Consider the following 18,274-nt stretch of genomic DNA (forward strand, 5'->3'; position numbering starts at 1 on the left):
TATGAGGGATACAACGGTTCCACAGTTTCTAGAACCTCCATGGATTACAGAAGCGTTAGAGAGATGGTATCCAAAGAAATGTTTTGAATTAGGCATTTTAATCTGTTTGATTTGCCTTTTCTCAGAAACACTTAATATATTGCTTTCTCTCTCTCTCTCCCTCTAGCTGTAAAATAATAAATAAAATATAGTGGCTCTTAAAATATGTTAATATGGTAGTCACTTGTTTAAATTACATAAAATGTCATCTATATATGAAGTTTGCTTAGTTTTGGAACTAAGCCACTAGGGACATATTTTGTACTTCTGAAAATAAGAATACTCCATGGCTTGGAATGATACTGTACTGGCTAATTGTCCCACTCATAAAATGTACAATGCATACAGCAGATTTATTATAGGGTTTTTTAAAAATCTGCATATGAGCATTCACTTTGGCAGCACATACTCTTAAATTGAAATGACATAAAGATTAGCATGGCCCCTGCACAAAGATGGCAAGCAAATTCATGAAGCATTCCATGTTTTCCAAAGTTAGATAGGAGGAATACATTCTGGTGTTCTATTGCACAGTAGGGTGACTATAGGTAACAATAATGTACTTTATATTTCAAAATAGCTAGAAGAGAGGATTCTGGATGGCCTCACCACAAAGAAATGATAAATACTTGAGGCGATGGACTTGCTAATTTCTCTGATTGGATCATTACACAATGTATGCACGTACTGAAACATCACACGTACCCCATAGATATGTATAATTACAGTGTGTCAGTTAAAAATAAATTAAAACTTTGAAAAATCAGCACATGAGCCACCGGGGCCAATGTTATATGTAGGTGAAATAGGCAGCTGGTATCGGGATGATAAAGCAGCACAGAAAAGACCTGCCTGCCTTAAAATATTTTCCCTCTAGCCTGCCTTTGGAATAAGACATTCTCTTCAGATTTTTCTATGAAAATCAATGCATTAGTAGGTAATATACCAGGATCACTTTATATTATATGAACCACTAATGCCCAACATCTGTTCAGAATCTAGCAGGGCTGTGAGAGAATGGGACACAATGAGAGACATTTTGAAAGGTGTCAAATGATGTGAAATAATGAGAGGGTGTGTGTGTGTGGGTAGGTGGCGGGGTGGAGTTAGGTGAGGGAAACTCCAGGTAGCAGGAGGACAGCTTGAGGGTGGAAGGCACTTGTGGGAGGAAACTCTGAAAGAAAACCCGAGACTTTCCCCAGAGATACACTTGCCTCCAGTATTGACTTAGGGCTGGACCTTTGAGTCCCAAATGAAAAAGCAATGTCTTTTAACATTCAGATAAAGCCGTATTTTGCATGTGAGCTCTTATGAGGCACTTTGTTCCATCTGACATAGGATGACTGTGCAGGCGTCACTGATACTAAGGCAAAGAATTCTGCATTTTCCTATGTTATATAAGCCATATGGGTAGATATGCTCGTGTACGAAATAAGTGTTGAAAATGAAAACTAATTATCACCGTAAAGTGCTGTGTACATACAAATTCTTTCTACTGTGATTCCAGAACTTAAAAATGAAGCCACCCTTTTTTGTCTGACAATTACCCCTGACATTACCAACCCACTTTACAAAAGAATCAAATCTAACTGCTACATAATTTAATTAGATTTCATTGCATTTTAAATGAATGGGGATAGAAGTAAAGATAACACAACACATTAGGACTTTTGACAGAGTTCACTTTTAGGCTTTCTTTCCTTTCTAACTTATCTCTAAACTTTACCCCTTTTCTTAGTTTGCTTTATTCAACACATGCTATTGTTTTAATAGTTGCATATAGAAATGAATATTATTTTTTCAACAACTAATTTCTTTCCTCTTAATCAAAAAACAAAAGTGATTATTCCATGTTTTATCATATTCACGTTTATATGGTTTGTTATATTTAACAGAGAAAGACTCAAAGACTTTAGAATACACTTTAGAGCATAAGTTCAGTATTTATTTAGCTTTAGATTGTTAAGCATAATTATTAGAAATGTATTGCATTTCTTTTTTCATAAAATTTTTATTTTTTCATTAAAAACATCTGACCTTTTGTAAATTAGCCATAATAGACAATAAAGGAATATCCTTCAGACTGAGACAAAAAAACTTGATAAAAATAATTTGTAAATTGGCTCTCTAATCATATTATGCTAGGGCCCTAATATTAAAGAGCTGTCTTATAACTGGTAATTGAATAACTCTTGTTAGTTTCCCTAAAAACAAGGGTTTTTAATCTCTTCTTGCAGCCTAGGAGATTCTTATGGTTTAAATATATTTTGCAAATTTGTTCCAACAGCTAAATTGAAAATGTCTGATATTTTCAATTACGTAAAGCATTTATGATTTTAAGCTCCCAGCAGAAGCCTGCTTCTGAAGGGGAAAAAAATTAAGCGCTGTTAGTCAGAAAGACACTTATGTAAGAACTGTCACATTGGTCATTGGTTTGAAAGCAGGAAGTCCTATATTTTAGGATCAAGGCTTTAAGGAATCTTTATTGAGCATTTTCCCCTCTCAGAGCTGAGACAAATTGCTGATGAGAGAAATCTGGAGAATGTTCACAGCTTTTCTCTTTCATTCCATTGCAGCCCAGAAGATGGTGAAATCCACCCAGAAATCTGTCGGCTTTACATCCAGCTGCAGTGCTGCTTGGAAATGTATACGACAGAGATGCTAAAATCCATATGTCTGCTGGGGTCTCTTCAGTTTCATCGAAAAGGTATCCACATTCAATATAGTGCCAGAAACACTGAGGAATGTTCAACAAAAACTAATCTTTTGCATAGTGCCTATGTACGCTAAATGCCCATCTATACACAATTAGAATGAATTTAAATGTTCAGGAAATGTTTCATTTATAAATGAATAAGAAGTCCATATCAATACTATCTACGTGCATGAGAACACTAATTGTTTTGAAGATAAATTGTGGTAGAAACAGCTCTCAATCAAATTTATTATTCTACCACTTGTGAACATGACTTTCATTAGAATCAGCATAAGCAGCAAAACTACATAACGCTCTTACCAGGGGAGTAAATGCTGTTCAAGAGTGCTGCTATTTTCCTAAATAAACTAAGTTGCAAGAAGACAAATTACATATCATGTCCCAAAGATTTAAAATCAAGAGGAAGGCATATTAGTAATAGATAATCTCATTCCCTGTCTTAAACCATAAAGGGAATATATTGGCTCAAATTACTATAGCCTCCAGAGTAGCTGCAGCACGGTTTGATCAGATTCATGACTCTCATTCTAAGTGATGCCCTGCATTTTGGGCATTAGCTTTACCCTCAAGCTGTCTTCCCCCACATTAGCAAACTGATTGCAACAGTTCCAGTCATCACACTTGCACACCACACAGTCCATTAAGAACTCCCAACTATAGAGCAAAAGTCCTGAGCTTCATTCTGATTGGACCAGGTCTATGCCTGAACCAATCACCGTAGATCGAGGTGTGGAATTCCACTGACTGGTTTAGGCAATGAAGGCCCATTCCTGGAGCTAGGGGTGGCGTCAACCCCAGCAAACCAGTGGCTATTACATGATGGGAGAGGGTGGAATGGGATGGACGCTGGAGAAGAAGCCAAAAGTTTCTATTACTGGAGGATTGAACCCATATTTTCTTTATTAATTCATTAAACAATAGTTTATTGGGAACCTCCCAAAACTTTTTATGCTTGAGCTCAGGAGCATAGGGGAGTGCACAGAAAGCATTCCTTGCCTCTGATTTAAACTCAGAGATAGAAAATGTCAGTGAACTTAGGAATACTCAGGGAATATCTTAGGGTTCTGAAGCTAGAGTTCTGTTAGGGAAGGAAAAAGAAAGATATTTCAGGTGAAGAAGCAGTTCAAGTAAAGATTTGAAATCAAACAAGCATTGCAATTTGAGGGGAACTAAAGGACATGATGAAGTACTTGTAAAAATCAAGTCTTATGTACACACATATGCACACAGCAGGACTAAAAGCAACATTATGCTACATTACTCCAGAGACAGAACATTTTTCTTAATATTTGAATATTATGTCTTGTTCCTCTTGCCTTCTAAAGGCTATTCTTTAAAACGTTCCCATCTTTACTCCTGTTATTAATACAAGAGAGATTAGCTCCTTGACACCCCTAATGCCAGAAATGAATACTCAGACACACTCATGACATCCAAACAGGTGTCACTGGCCTGATGTCTTTACCTCTCTCTCTCTATCTCTCTCTCTCTCTCTCTCTCACACACACACACACACACACACACACACACATAAATACACATACAGAGTAGTATTTTCATTCTTTTTAATGATCAAGTAGACTGGGTATAGGTATTTTCATTCCCCAGGTCTGCACTGGCTACACCTGCAGTATTTCATGTCTTGTTGCCACGGGAATCTTCCTTGCTGATGGCACGTCCTTAATGCCCAGTGACCTTCACTTCCACTACGCTCTAACTCCTTGGTATGCCACCTGGTCTCCTTCTGCCATCCACTCCTACTTTTTATCTTTTCACAACCGACTTTTGAAAGGGAAACTCTTCTCAGATAGCTCTATGCTTAAAATTAAAAGGATTTCCTCATCCAGATTGCCTCCTTGTTGTATTTGGTCATTTCACACAAATGAAAATCATATCCCCCTTAACTGATCAGCTCATTTGGTCTTCACTGATTCCCATCTTCATTGTCAGTCTCTGCTCTGCTTCCTTCCCTGCTTCTTTTTAAAAAAAAATAACTAAATAAATCCCTGCCCTTTGTTCTAGTGCCTAACCTTCTACATAAAACTCTTAAAAAGAAAATACCTGATAGCATCTTTGATTTCTCTCCCGCGTAGGATGAAATCTTCACTTGGATTTCTCTCTTCTTCTAAAATCACTAATATTTAATACTTAAAGTGTAATCCTCAGAAAATCTGCTTTAAAATTATCCAGGATGCTGGATAAACATGCAGACTTTTGGGTGCTATCCAAGGACCCACTGAATCCGAATCTCTGTGGACACTCCTGGTGATTCTGAGAATTGAGAAGTGCTGCTCTACCTTTTGAAACAAAAAACTAAATCACACCCCACCCCACTCCCTTGTAAATAAAAAGAAAAACTTCAATCCCTTACCACGCCTTTCTCCTTTGCTACTCTCTGCTCCCCTAAGTGCATGCTTTCAACATCACTTTGTACTTTCCCCCACGCTGATGAAAAGCAAATACAAAAGTGGTAGGTGCCTCTGATGAATGTGGCTCATACAGCATGTTTCCTCCGTGAACCCTTGACATGACCACTGAAATAAGCAGTGTTCTCAAAGTGTAGTCCCTGAACTAGCAGCATCAGCATCTGAATCATTTGTTAGAAATGCAAATTCTGGGTCCTCACTCCAGAACTACTGGATAAGAAACTTCTCTAAAGTTACTTCTTTTATTGCTGGAAAAAAAATTAAAAGAGCAATTCATTGAGGCATTTCTTCAACTGAATGTATTTGTAACCTTCTGATCACCCTCTGTAATCAGCAAACCATAATTCTTTACTATTTTTGAAAGCATGTACATACCATAACTCCTTGCAAGCCTCTGTGTTTCCGAAATACGTGTCCAAGAGCTAGCTGTCTTGTGGATGGTTACCTTTGTCCCAGTAGAGTTAAGGCAATGAGGAGGAGACGTCTTTATTGGTGAGAAGTTCTCAGTTAATCTAGAGTAAAAAAAATAGAAAAATGTAAGATTAAAAAACTATACTGAAGATGGAGATAAATTTCTATCAGTAAGCACAAAGGAAATATTTCTAGTGCATTAAATAAAGCACTAGAAAATATATACATGAAAACATATACTGGACAAATTTCCTGGAAATTTCTGGAATGTCAAATAAAATACTAGCTCTTGGGGGAAGGATGGTTCCATTAAGGAAATCATTTTTTATTTTCCAGTCCTATATTTGTACATACACGCTCTCTATTTCTTTATTCCCTCCAGCAATTTCTTCATTACGCCTAAGAGATTAACTCTATATTATTATTTTGGACTCCTCGCTTGTTTGTGCTATATGCTAATTCATATTTCCACCATCAGGATAGCATAGAAAATGTCAGCTGGTTTTGCTTGTTTTTGTTCTTTCTTTGATATCATTGGAAACTGTTGAGTAACCTGCCTGTGCCCAGAAACCCCAGCTCATACACTAGTGTGTGAAATCTACTGCTGACTCCTTGGGAGGTCCTGGTTGGAAAACATAAGGGTACTTGGCTCCAGTGACCAGGGACTGCCAGAAATGAGTTGAAGGAGAAATAGGTCCACAGACCACAGCACAAGAGTATTAAATTTTAAGAGAAGAGTTGGATAAATTCTGTGTCTTGCCCTTAAAGCTTGGAGTCCCTACGCATAAAAGTAGATGGAGAAGAGTCAGCAAGCCTGGGAAACCTTACTAGAGCAAACACTTCATCCTCATGAAAACAAGAAATGGGGAAAGGATGGGGAGGAAGGCTTGCTAATGTGACTCAAGGCATTGAGTAAAGATGTGTGATGAAGGAAAAATACATATAAACTCTAAGTGAGCAGTGAGTGGTAACTGCCAGATTTCAGGCAAGGTGGTAGAGGTGGCAGGAGAAAGCATAGCTCAAGAAATCAGTCTACTTTCCCCAGGATTGATATATACACATATATATGATATGAATATTTATATGATTTTTATATATCTCATATCTTAGCAAAAAAAGGACCATTTATCCACTAGAAGGAAGTCTGTCTGCCAAGATTTACGATGCCACACTAGTTTTACAAGATAATGTACTCTTTATCCAAACAATGGTACCTCTGGTGGCCTTGGGCTAGGGAATGAGCCTGTCTGGCTGACCTCACTAAATCCTTCCCATGAGAAATCAAATAGTCCCCCAGAGTCTTAAGGAAATATTGATGCCCATTCTAATCTGGAACACTCAAAATTTCTCTCTGCTTAGAATCTCTGTCTGGTTTGTTTCTTTTAATGCTATAACAAAAATTGATATTTTAATAAACTTTAGGTAAGCTTATTTCTTTTCTCCCTGTGTGAGCGCTAAAAGGTTTACCATTCTCCTCTTCTTTAGCATTTCTCTTCCATCAAGGAAAGGGAAGGGGTTGCAATTGAGTCAATAAATGTGGCTCTATATGAGAATCTCTGGTCAATTTTTTGTTGGGATTAGATACTAAAACCAAATTATTTCACAGTTATCTGTACATTTAATTTATTTTATGTCTATCCACCTCCCTCGCTGTCACCAGATGTCCAGATAGTATTGTGTATCTCAGTTTCATTATTGTATTGAGCAGTCATGACATGAGTTTACTCTCGGGAGAGAAAGGGCATACAAGGTCATTAAAGAGGTTAAGAATATATTTTCTTTCTGGAAAAAATAAGCCTCAAATAAATGTAAAGCTCTTGCAGAGGGCTTGAATTCAGTAATGAACATTGTCCTTCTCTCCCAATTAAGCAAATTATAATTATCTTTAGTTCTTAACAATATCTTCAATGGATCTTCATGCTCGTTTCATGCTCCATGCTTCTGAATTTTTGCTCTCTTAAGTCCATCGTTCCAATCGACTTGGAAATCTTTTATACATTGCAAGATCATGCTATGCTACAGAAATGAAGAAAAACATTACTAAAACGATTTTCTTTTTCCATGGCTAACAAAATCAAAGTAAATTACAGTCAGGTGAGGTAAAATCCACATTTAATAAAGGCTATTGGATTCTATCAGATAGAGAGTGGCTCTGAAAAACTGTGTTTGTTTTAAGAAGATGACAGATGGGAATAATTTTAGTCATTCGGTAGTTCCATATTCTAACACTTTAAGTTGTAGATTGAAAGCATTACTTGACAAAGTCTAATTTCCATGTTTATAGTGAAAAATAGCTGTTCTCACGTCTTCACAGTTAGTTAGGTAGGAAATCTTTTCCCATTACTGAGTCCATGTATCATATTGACCATTAATGCCTGTTTTCTGCCATAAGATGAAATGAAATTGCAGGTTTCACTCACGTTGCTGGCAGAAAAGTGGAGCCAGATTTCTAAGGGAATTGAATGATCCTGCAATTTTGGCCATGGCTTTCCTCTCTCTCACTTTCTTTCCCCATTCAACCAGTTAAGGCAGCATTCCTATTCTGAAAGGAGCAGAGAATGACAGAACCCTCCAGTCCAGCTCCCCATCATATCTGCACTTTCCCTTCTGTCTTGTTCTCATTTCACCCTGCTCTGTCCTCTCTGACCGAGGCTGCTTGTCTCTCTGCCACAGCTTACAATAAAACCTGTTCCCAGGTCCTTTAGGGGTATGCCATCCTCCCTTTCTGCCCCTAAGATAAGATGAGTTCTTCCCCTAAAATGTGCCACCATGATAAATACAGAGATAAAACATATGCAGAGGAGATGTAATCCCAAAAGGGAAAGGATAGAGAAAAATGCTAAAAGTTGAAAAATCTTAATTCAGAATCTGCTGGGAGCAGAGAGCTCAAGATGCAGGAATGAGAAACTAATGAAGCACCATCCAGCAAAATACAAGATGAACTCAAGACAAAGAACAGAATATGAGCAGTAAAGACTCCAGTGTATTCAGCATCATATTAAGACATGTAAAGGAAATAATCCACACCAAACAAAATAAACAAGTAACATAAAGACAGAAATAGAATATGGCAATAAGACCTTATTTTTTTCCTAATGTAATGAGGCAATTGATACTAAAATAGAACAGTGGGTTAGAAGAAATGAAGCAGAATAAAACTTAAAATAGACTATGATTCAAATTCTGAGTGGAAACATGCATTTATTCTTTGAACAAATATTTATTGAGCACCTATCATACGTAAGGCACTGTTTTAGGTGCTGGGAAACTGCAGTGATGGAGGCTGAAGAGGTTCCTGACCTTATGAAGTATACGTTCTAGTGCAGAGACAGAGAGAGCATGAAAGTGAGGGAAGGAGGGGGGGAAAAGGAAGAAAGAACAGAAAGAATCAAATTTTCTAAAAATCCCAAGTACTTAAAAAGTACAATGCAGATAATTGAAATAGAGTCCATGATGTAATAGGAAGTGACTGGATGCCTACTTTCGATGGATGGTCAAAGTTCTCTGAGGAGATAACATTTTATCTGAGACTTGAATGACAAGAAGGAAATAACCTCATTGGTATTTGATGCCCATGACCAGAACAGGTTCGTAGTGTTTGAAGAATATAAACATAATCAACTTCTATAATCCAAGGGTAATCTAAAACCTTCTATTATTACTCTATTTCCATGACTTCAAACACTATATTTGTCACTTTTAGTCAAAGTAGATGTCAGCTGAGGAATAAAATAATGGCAATGATAATAGCTTCCACTTACTGTGCAGCTTCTACATGCCAGGTGCTTTATACATGTTATCTCATTTTATCCCCAAGTATATTTCCCCATTTTACAGATGAAAAACCTGAGGCTCAATGAGATAAGTTGCTCAAGGTCACATAGCACATTGGTCCCACTGCAAAGGTTGTGATTGTTCCACTGCACTAGACCATTCCCGCTAAGCTATGTTGCAGAAGGGCAGAAGAACATATCAAATGGAGAAATGAAGGATAATAGAAAGGTTGGCTGAATTTTATCCATAGATTTGCCTTAATTAATCATTAGTGAGAACACTTCAAAGCCAGGCTTAATAGCTACAATCCATTGCATATTTACTTTCTTACCAAAATAACACCAAGTTCGGAGAGTTACTTTTAAGACTGGAGGGAATGTTAACTCCACAGATCATTTAATGAGTTACAGATTATTTTACATTGGGTAAAGAAGTGCAATTCTGACCAAGAGATCATCTTATGTAGTAAAAATAAATAAATAAAATGAAGCATTCATGTGATGCAAAGGGGGCATGATTTCACCATGACACCCATTATGGAAAAGTTGGAATTAATTATTTATACAGTAAATACGTCTTGCACATTGTTCTGCTCTACTTTAGGGGCTGCAAATGGAGCACTCAGAGCCCCATAAGGACCTTCTTCGAATGTGTCTTCCATCATCTGCACTTCTGTGTTCCAAGGGGGGCCTGTCATTCTGCTTTCTCGGGTGGTGCCGCCACAAAGGCTGCCACTCTAGGGACAGTGATGAGATGTCATAGGAGCCCAGAAAAGGATGTAGGGCAGTGGAGGAGGACAGTTCTGTATCTCCTCTGAATTGGAAAATGTTTATATCCTGGTGCATGGCAAAAATGGAGTTCTGTGTATGGTATAGTTATTTTCTGCCCATGTGTCTTATGGCACTAAGAATATCTTTTTACCATAGTGTAGGAAAGTCTTTGGAACTATTTTTTAATATGAGTAAACAACTAACTGAATTAATATAACTTATTTCTATTTAAATTACATGCTTTTTAGAAACACGAGAGAGTAAAAGTGGATTACTTAACAAACAGCCTACATTTCCCCAGTCCTTTTCACAGTGCACGGAGTTAAAAAGCACCTACCGGTTATGAAAATGCATAAGAGTGAGTATAGCTATTTGGATAAGCACCCATGTATCCGATGTAAGCCATTTTCATTTTGTTGTTCACATTCAGTCAGTGTGAAAACTTTCCTGAAAGCTTGCGCTGTGCATCGTATCACAGCAGGTAATGTTTCAGGAGCACAAAAGACGTAGGAAATTTGTCTCTGCCGTCAAAGAAGTGATAGGGCACAGATACAGCATTAGCTCAGAGAAGACTGGTTTGTTTTGTTTTGGTTCCTGGAGAAATATACTCAAATGGATAAAAATGACTTTGCTGGACTCTAGAGACCAACCTAAGGACCTCCAAAGAGGTATCGTCTATGGCAGTGGTTCCCATTGCCACTGGAAGGCTGAAGACAGGCAGGAACAAGAAGGAACAGAAGTGGGAAAGAAAAAAAATACAGGAAAACATGAACAGAGGAGAAAGAGGATGGGAGAAATAAGATGAGAAGGAAAGAGGTGTCTAGAGTGGGTGTGATAAAGGACCCCCAGCCCAATCTTCCAGTGCTCGTGCCTAGGACTCCTGAGGCTGAGGTGCTCTGTTGCACTCTTGAGACTGCCCCACGATCAGATGTGATTTTGTTCCTCCTGAATAACCGACCATTTCTCACGAATGTAAGAATAACCAGCCTTCCAATCTGTTATGTGCTTCATGGGTGGTTTCCCCTTAACTTTTCCTCAAGCATGCCTATTATATTATCCATAAACAAGCTAAAAATACATGGAAATCCCCAAGGAGCTGAAGGCAAAAAGCTTTGCAAGACTCTAAGGAAAGTGGCCAAGTTTTTGATGTCCTAGTTCTAAACAGTGATGCAACCAGCTTGGTATGGTTTCGAGGTGCTCTAAGGGCTCTCTTCCCCCTGCCACCCCCATCCCCTCCTGAGCGAATATTTGTTCACTGAGGCCTGAAGTTGATTTTTCAGGGGACAGAAAATTCATTTCATAATAAGAAATAATTTCAAATGCACATTTACTCCCTTGGGCAAGCAAAGCATTGACTTGAAGTCAACATGTGAAAGCACATGTTGACCCCTTTTCTAAGAACAGGGCAGGGAGCCCACCTGAGGTTAGAGAACAAGTGCTCCATTGTGAAGACAACCAGTCAAAGACGGGGAAGCTGGGGATGGATAACTGAAATTGGCCACTGTCCAGGTTTGTGGAGGGCTCTTCTGCTGACTCCTTAATGTGGCTCAAGAGAACATCCACGAACTGACCTTGCTAACCACTCCATCTTCCTACCTCACCTCCAGCAACCCTCCCTCACCTACCCTCCATACCCTGCCCTGCCACACGCAAAGCATCTTGAACTACTTTGAAGAACCTCAATTTGCAAGTTCTTTCCAGTTTTTCCTTCTGCCTGGGACATACAACCCATCCTATCGTACCCCACACCCATCCCTTTCACCTGGCCCATTCTTATACTTTCTTTGGGTCATAACTTAGATTTACCTTCTTGCAGGAAGCTTTTCCTGACCTTCCAAGGCTGGGCTGATGCCCACTCAATATGTCCCTCAGGCTTATCCATGGCACTGATAATAGCACATGTTACGTTGAGGGGTTGTTACCTGGTTTCTTTTGTGTTGTCCACTCTAGACTTTGATCACCATGCGTGTGTTCACCATTGCATCCCTAGCATTAGCACAGTGCCTGGAGCAGAATAAAGTTTCAATTAATAATTACTGAATAAGTAAATGAATTGCTTTCATCCTGCATCTATTGTCAAAAAAGAGGGAGTGTAATTAGAGGAAAAGCTTATCCAGAGATGTTGAACTGAACTCATGTGTATATTTCCCTTCCTATTGAAAATCCATTGAAATAACAGAAAAACATATTATGAAAAGAATAAATCCATATGAATTCTTATATTGTCAAGCTGGGGTAACTGCCGTATGAGATAATAGCAAATCTCAATCAATGAGAACAATAAGAATTCATTATTCACTGATGGCATAGTCTGACAGCAGAGCTGGAGTGGAGTGGGCAGCTGTTCTTTTCTTTCTCTGTATCCATCTAATGGCCAGGGACAGAGGGCAAGGGGGAAGAAAAGCATGGGGGATCCTACAGGAAGATTTTTAAGGGCCAGTCTGGAAGAGGCTTACATCACTCCTGCTCAGAGTCCATTGACCATAACTCTGTCACATGGGCCCTTCTAATTGTAGGAAGAAAAGAAAATAGAGGGTGGAAAACACAGAACAGTCTCCCACAACCCTGAAAAACAAGGAAGGATGTCTTCAACAAACCAGAAATCTTAAGGAATTTCTCAAAGCTAGAAAGCAATTGGGATTGGATTTGGTATAAATAAATGAACAGAATAAAGCATAGCAGATAAAGAACTCAAGAACAAACAGGAGAAAATCTCTGCAAAAATGAGATTAATTCCAGAGATGCTTCAAACTCAGAGTCAACAAATATAAATCACGGGAAAGATTTCTGGAACTGTTGTCAGGGAAATTAATGTTTGGAATTGCATACAGGAAAAACTGGGCTGCCCCACACTGAGCAAGAGAGACCATCAGTGCTTGCCCCAGGAGGACACCTGGTGTGAGTGTCGGGACTGGGCAGCAAAGCAGAAAAGAGTGTAAAATAAATCTGAGCCACCACAAGGACAGTCACAAATGAAAAAGAAAGTGAGCACATGACTACAGCGCTTTTTCACAGGCTAAATTGCCCAATATATCCCACTGGAGTAGGAGTTCTAAACAGGAAAGTCACAGCAGGCATGAGACCCCAAAACAGGCAACTGATCAATGGAGGTAACTTATCAACAGAGATGGGAAACCCTTGCACCCAGAAGAAGTATTTTAGATATACTTGTCTAGCCACATACCCCACCCCTTCTCCAGAAGGAAGATACTGTTATTAGAACAATAGGCCAACAGAGATCCTCAAAGACAAATCTGAATAGACATCCGGGAATGACCATATTTTTAAGCAAAACCAACACTATAAAAGGGAGATACTAAATGTAATAAACAAACAACTAATACTTGGAGAACAAATTTTAAAGTGATAAAAAAATTTAAAATATATGTAATCAATATATGCAAAGAGATTGAAAACAATCATTGTCTGCAAGGGAAAGGAAGTCCCCAAATTTGTTGGAAATAAAAATGTTATCAATCAAATGAAAATTCAATAGATGGGTTAATTATTATTGGGAGACAATTCTCAATTGGTCTCTTGCATTCTGTACATCTTGCAAAGTGAGGCACTGACTGCTCTATGTTTTACACTATCTTTTCAAGGATATTTATTTAGCAAATCCCTTGGGAAACAGAGACAGTGTCTTCCTCCAGCACAAGGCATGCTTACTATTCAGTGTAATGAAAATGTTTCCTTCTGGAGCAAAGGGCAGACATGCTTATAAAAGGCTCAGACTTCTCCTGTCACAGTCACACAGCCCACTGTCTGTGCAGGTATCATTTAACCCTTTCGCATCTCTCTGTGAGAATTAGAACTCAAAAAACAAACAAACAAACCCAGCACAAATGCTGATACTGCTATTTTGTGAGTAATAAACTCTCTCTCTGACCCAGGAACCTCATGTCTTCCAGTATCCATGTAACTGTAACAGGCTAATTTGCAAGGAGGGTAAAAATCTCAAACCCTTCACAGTTCTTCACAATTATCATGATGGAAATACTGAGGGTTTAAAATGGTGAACTGAAATATCAAGTTGAGGTATTCTCCTAGAATTCAGCCCAAAAGATAAATATGAAGTATGGAGAATAGTTAAGAAATGCGAAAGATAGATCCAGAGACTCCAGTATGAAATAGAAATTCTGGAAGAACACAGAGAATTGGGAGACGTAGATAATCAAGAAAAATAGAAAAACTTTCCCCACTCCTAAAAAAGAAATATTTAAATTAAAAAGATCATACTCTCTCAATAAATCACTTCACAGATTACCTAATAATAACAAGGGGAAAAGGGTTCATCTACAATGGTAAAAGCTGGCAGAAACCACCTTAACCAAACAATCAGTAATACTTAGCATCATTGATAATGGAACAAACTGACTCATGCTTTCTGACGTGATGATCTAAGGACACAATATCACTTCTATAATATTCTTGCCAAAAATGTTTACTCTGAATCTAGGCATGTGGGAACAATCAGACAAATCCAAATGAAAAGACATTATATAAAACAACTGGCCCGGACTCTTCATTCAAAAATATCCATCACATGAAAGACAAAAATAGGCAAGGATGCTGTTCTAGATTAAATGAGAATAAAGAAACATCACAAATAAATGGAATGCATTGTCCTGAAATGGATCCCTCCTATAAAGGAGGAACAATTGGAGAACTCTGACTAAAGACTACATATTAAGTAATAGTATTGTATCAAATTATATTGAATCATATATAAGCAAAGTTAAAAAACATTTGGTGTGATAATTGTTTTAAGGTTAAATAGGAAAACATCTTTATTCTTTAACAGATATACAGTAAAGTATTTATGATAAAGTGTCAGTAATGTCTGCAACTTACTCTTAAATGGTTCATCAAAAAATTATAAATATAATTTTATGCATAAAACATAATATATAATCTATATATTTTTCAAAATAAAAAATTGGAGAAAATAAATTGCAAATGCCAATCAAATGCCTTGAAAAATTAATATAAAAGGACCCCGTACCTAGACATTTAGGAGTCATTTCAGAACTTAAAAGTTGAAAGGTAACATCCTAAAAATTTTTCAGAGAGCTATAAACAAGCTACATTCAAAACATCCTTAGGTATAGACAGACAATAAGAGAACAATGTCATTCAAGTTCTTAGAGACACTTAGTTTGAACATAGATTTCTATACCCCACCAATGAGAATCTAAGTGTGAGCACGAAGAGAGAGACAGAGGGAGAGAGAAGAAAATATATTTTCAGTCATGTAAAGACTAAGAACATTTGCATTCCACAGATCTCTGAATAAAGTACTCAAAGATATGCTCCCAAAAATGAAAACTGAATCCAAGCATGAAGAAGATGCATGTGAAATCCAAGAAACAGTGGTATGCAAAGAAATCTGGAACCATAAATAGCATTAGGGATATGAAACAGTTACAAGAGAAAACCATATTCAACTTTATACTATTAAAAATATATTTAGTGTTTCCACTAGTTACAATTGCTTATTTAAAAAATATATATTTAGTGGATGGTTTTATAGGACAAATGAATTATTAAAATTAACTCAAAAAGAGCAAATATTTTAAATAAACCATTTAACCTAGACAATACTGAAAAGTAATCAATGATTCATCCTTATTAAAGGTCCAAGTCCCAGATGGTAGTAATTTATATTTTCACTTAAAGTGGATTCAAAAATTTCTGAAAAAGGCCGGGCGCGGTGGCTCACGCCTGTAATCCTAGTACTCTGGGAGACCGAGGTGGGCGGATCGTTTGAGCTCAGGAGTTCGAGACCAGCCTGAGCAAGAGCGAGACCCCATCTCTACTAAAAATAGAAAGAAATTATATGGACAGCTAAAAATATATATAGAAAAAACTAGCCGGGCATGGTGGCGCATGCCTGTAGTCCCAGCTACCCGGGAGGCTGAGGCAGTAGGATCGCTTGAGCTCAGGAGTTTGAGGTTGCTGTGAGCTAGGCTGGCGCCACGGCACTCACTCTAGCCTGGGCAACAGAGTGAGACTCTGTCTCAAAAAAAAAAAAAAAAAAAAAAATTCTGAAAAAGAACAGTGAAGGAAAATATTCCCTACCAAATATTAAAACCATAATAATTAAAATATAATGGAATTGGCACAGGATAAACAAATAAATAAATATAAACTAGAATAGTGTGTCCAGAATAAACCCACATTTATATGGGAACTTAATATATTAGAAAGAGCAGTGAAGTCAATAGAAAAGTCAATAAATATTGTGGGGGCAATTGGCTCTTCATTTGAGCTAGAAATTTAGATTCTTATATCACACCATATGCAAAATTAAATTACCGATGAACTATAAAGCTGAACATTTCAAAACTGTGTATTAGAAGAAAACATAGGCAAGACATAAAGCCAAGAGACATAAAAGAAAATATGAACAGCTTCGACTATACAACTATTAACTTGTGACAAAATACATTATAAACAAAATTAAAAGACATATAATAAATAGACCAAGAGATATAAGCAGTATGTATAACAAATGATCTGTATCCATTATATAGAGATAACCCCTACGAATCAACAAGAAAGACAACTCATTGTTTAAATGAGGAAATGAGATGAATAGGAAAAGTAAAGAAGAAACACAAGTGGCCAATTACCATATGAAAACAAATTTAATCTCACTAGTAATAAAGGAAATAAAAAGAAGAGCGCAATGAGGTTCTGCTTGCCCCCATTAGATTAGCAAAAATTAAATGTTGATAATATGAAGTGCAGGCAAATGTGCAGGGAAATGCACCCTCTGGTTTACTACTGGTGGAAGTAAAGTGTAAATCAGTGTAGCCTTTTCAGAGGTCAATTTGGCAATATATATTAAAATATAAAATGTGGATACATACACTTTGTCCCAGTATTCTGTCTCAAATGATCTGCCCTATACAAATATTGGCATATTGTAGAAAAAAGAGAATAATTACGATCTGAATTCCTTACTATGGAATACTACCCATCCATTAGAAAGCATTCCATAAATCAAAATGCACTAACATGACAATATCTCTAAGCTATACTAAAGTAGCAAAGCAAGTTGTATAACAACATACATAGTATGATGACTTTTTTTAAATTCTCTATATCTATTAAGATCCTACTGTGTGTAAGGTTCAATCCTGGTCCTTGGTACCTGGGCTTATAGAATTGAAGAAAACAGATAAAGTTCCTGCCCTTACAGAGTTTACACACATAGTTTGGAGATGAGAGATGAGGGTAGGGCTGGGGAGGGCAAACAGTAAACTAGTAAGCAAATACATAAAAGCAAGATCATTTCTGACAGTGAACAGTTCTATGAAGGCAACAAACATGAAATGTGATGGGAAGGGAAGGAAGCCTAGCATAAAGTCAGTGCTATCAATAAATGAGAGCAATTAGGATTCACTTGCAGAGTAAACTTGGCACCACATAGATTCTGGAATTGAAAACCCCTGAAATTCTTATTGATCTTTTCTGCCTTTTAAAACATTTCCACCAGGGAAGATACAATATCAAATTTTTGCAGAGATTTTTGTGAGTTGACAGAAAGCCCTAAACTGAGGTCCAACATTCCAGTTTTCATTCTGGTTCAGCCACATTAGCAGAGTTAGATCTAGAAGTCTCTGAGACTAAGGCGAAGGAGGCTATTGCCTGCCATTAAAAGCCCATAGGGGTGTTCCAGGAAGATCTTTGAAAAGATATTTTACTTTGAATGCTATGTATCTTATATAAGTAGTAGAATATTCACAAGCAGTAAGTGTAATCAAAGGTGTTATCCACTGGATGCTATTTATGCCTTTGCATGTAAAAGGTGTAATATGAGGGAGGTGGAGAGAGGACTCCAAGAAGGAACATCCCATTTCCTTGTGTCTCCCCTGTCCACATTGGAATAACAAATTCCATCCCCTGGCCACAGGACAGGGGATGCTGTGGCCCCATAGCCAGGAGAAGCCCATAAACTAGAGAATTCCATATTCCATCTGTGTGTGAATGTCCTTGCCCTCCTCTTCTGGGCCCAAACCATACTCCATTCGCAAGGCATTTCCAACCCAGGGTAGTGTAACAGGAGCCACGTATGCTTTCAGGTGGCCCTATGCTTCAGAGTTTTGGAAATCAGAGGACCATTTGGGGAG

The 18,274-nt window shown here is 37.7% G+C and overlaps 1 protein-coding gene and 1 non-coding gene across 3 annotated transcripts in view; both read left to right on the plus strand.

Moving 5' to 3' along the window:
• RGS7BP (regulator of G protein signaling 7 binding protein) overlaps positions 1–18,274 on the plus strand; it is a 96,237-nt gene that overhangs the window by 63,744 nt on the left and 14,219 nt on the right. The window contains exon 3 of one of the 2 annotated variants that reach the window (XM_069492631.1): positions 2,616–2,746. In XM_069492631.1, coding sequence (XP_069348732.1) covers positions 2,616–2,746 — 131 coding nt within the window. Of the gene's footprint in view, positions 1–2,615; positions 2,747–18,274 lie in introns of those variants that run through there. The other variant, XM_069492632.1, reaches the window with a different exon arrangement.
• Positions 426–529, plus strand: LOC138398498 (U6 spliceosomal RNA). The gene has a single exon (XR_011235986.1). It is a non-coding gene; the product is annotated as a U6 spliceosomal RNA (small nuclear RNA).

Source organism: Eulemur rufifrons, chromosome 17, assembly GCF_041146395.1.
Source record: "Eulemur rufifrons isolate Redbay chromosome 17, OSU_ERuf_1, whole genome shotgun sequence".
In the NCBI taxonomy this organism is placed as follows: Eukaryota; Metazoa; Chordata; class Mammalia; order Primates; family Lemuridae; genus Eulemur; species Eulemur rufifrons.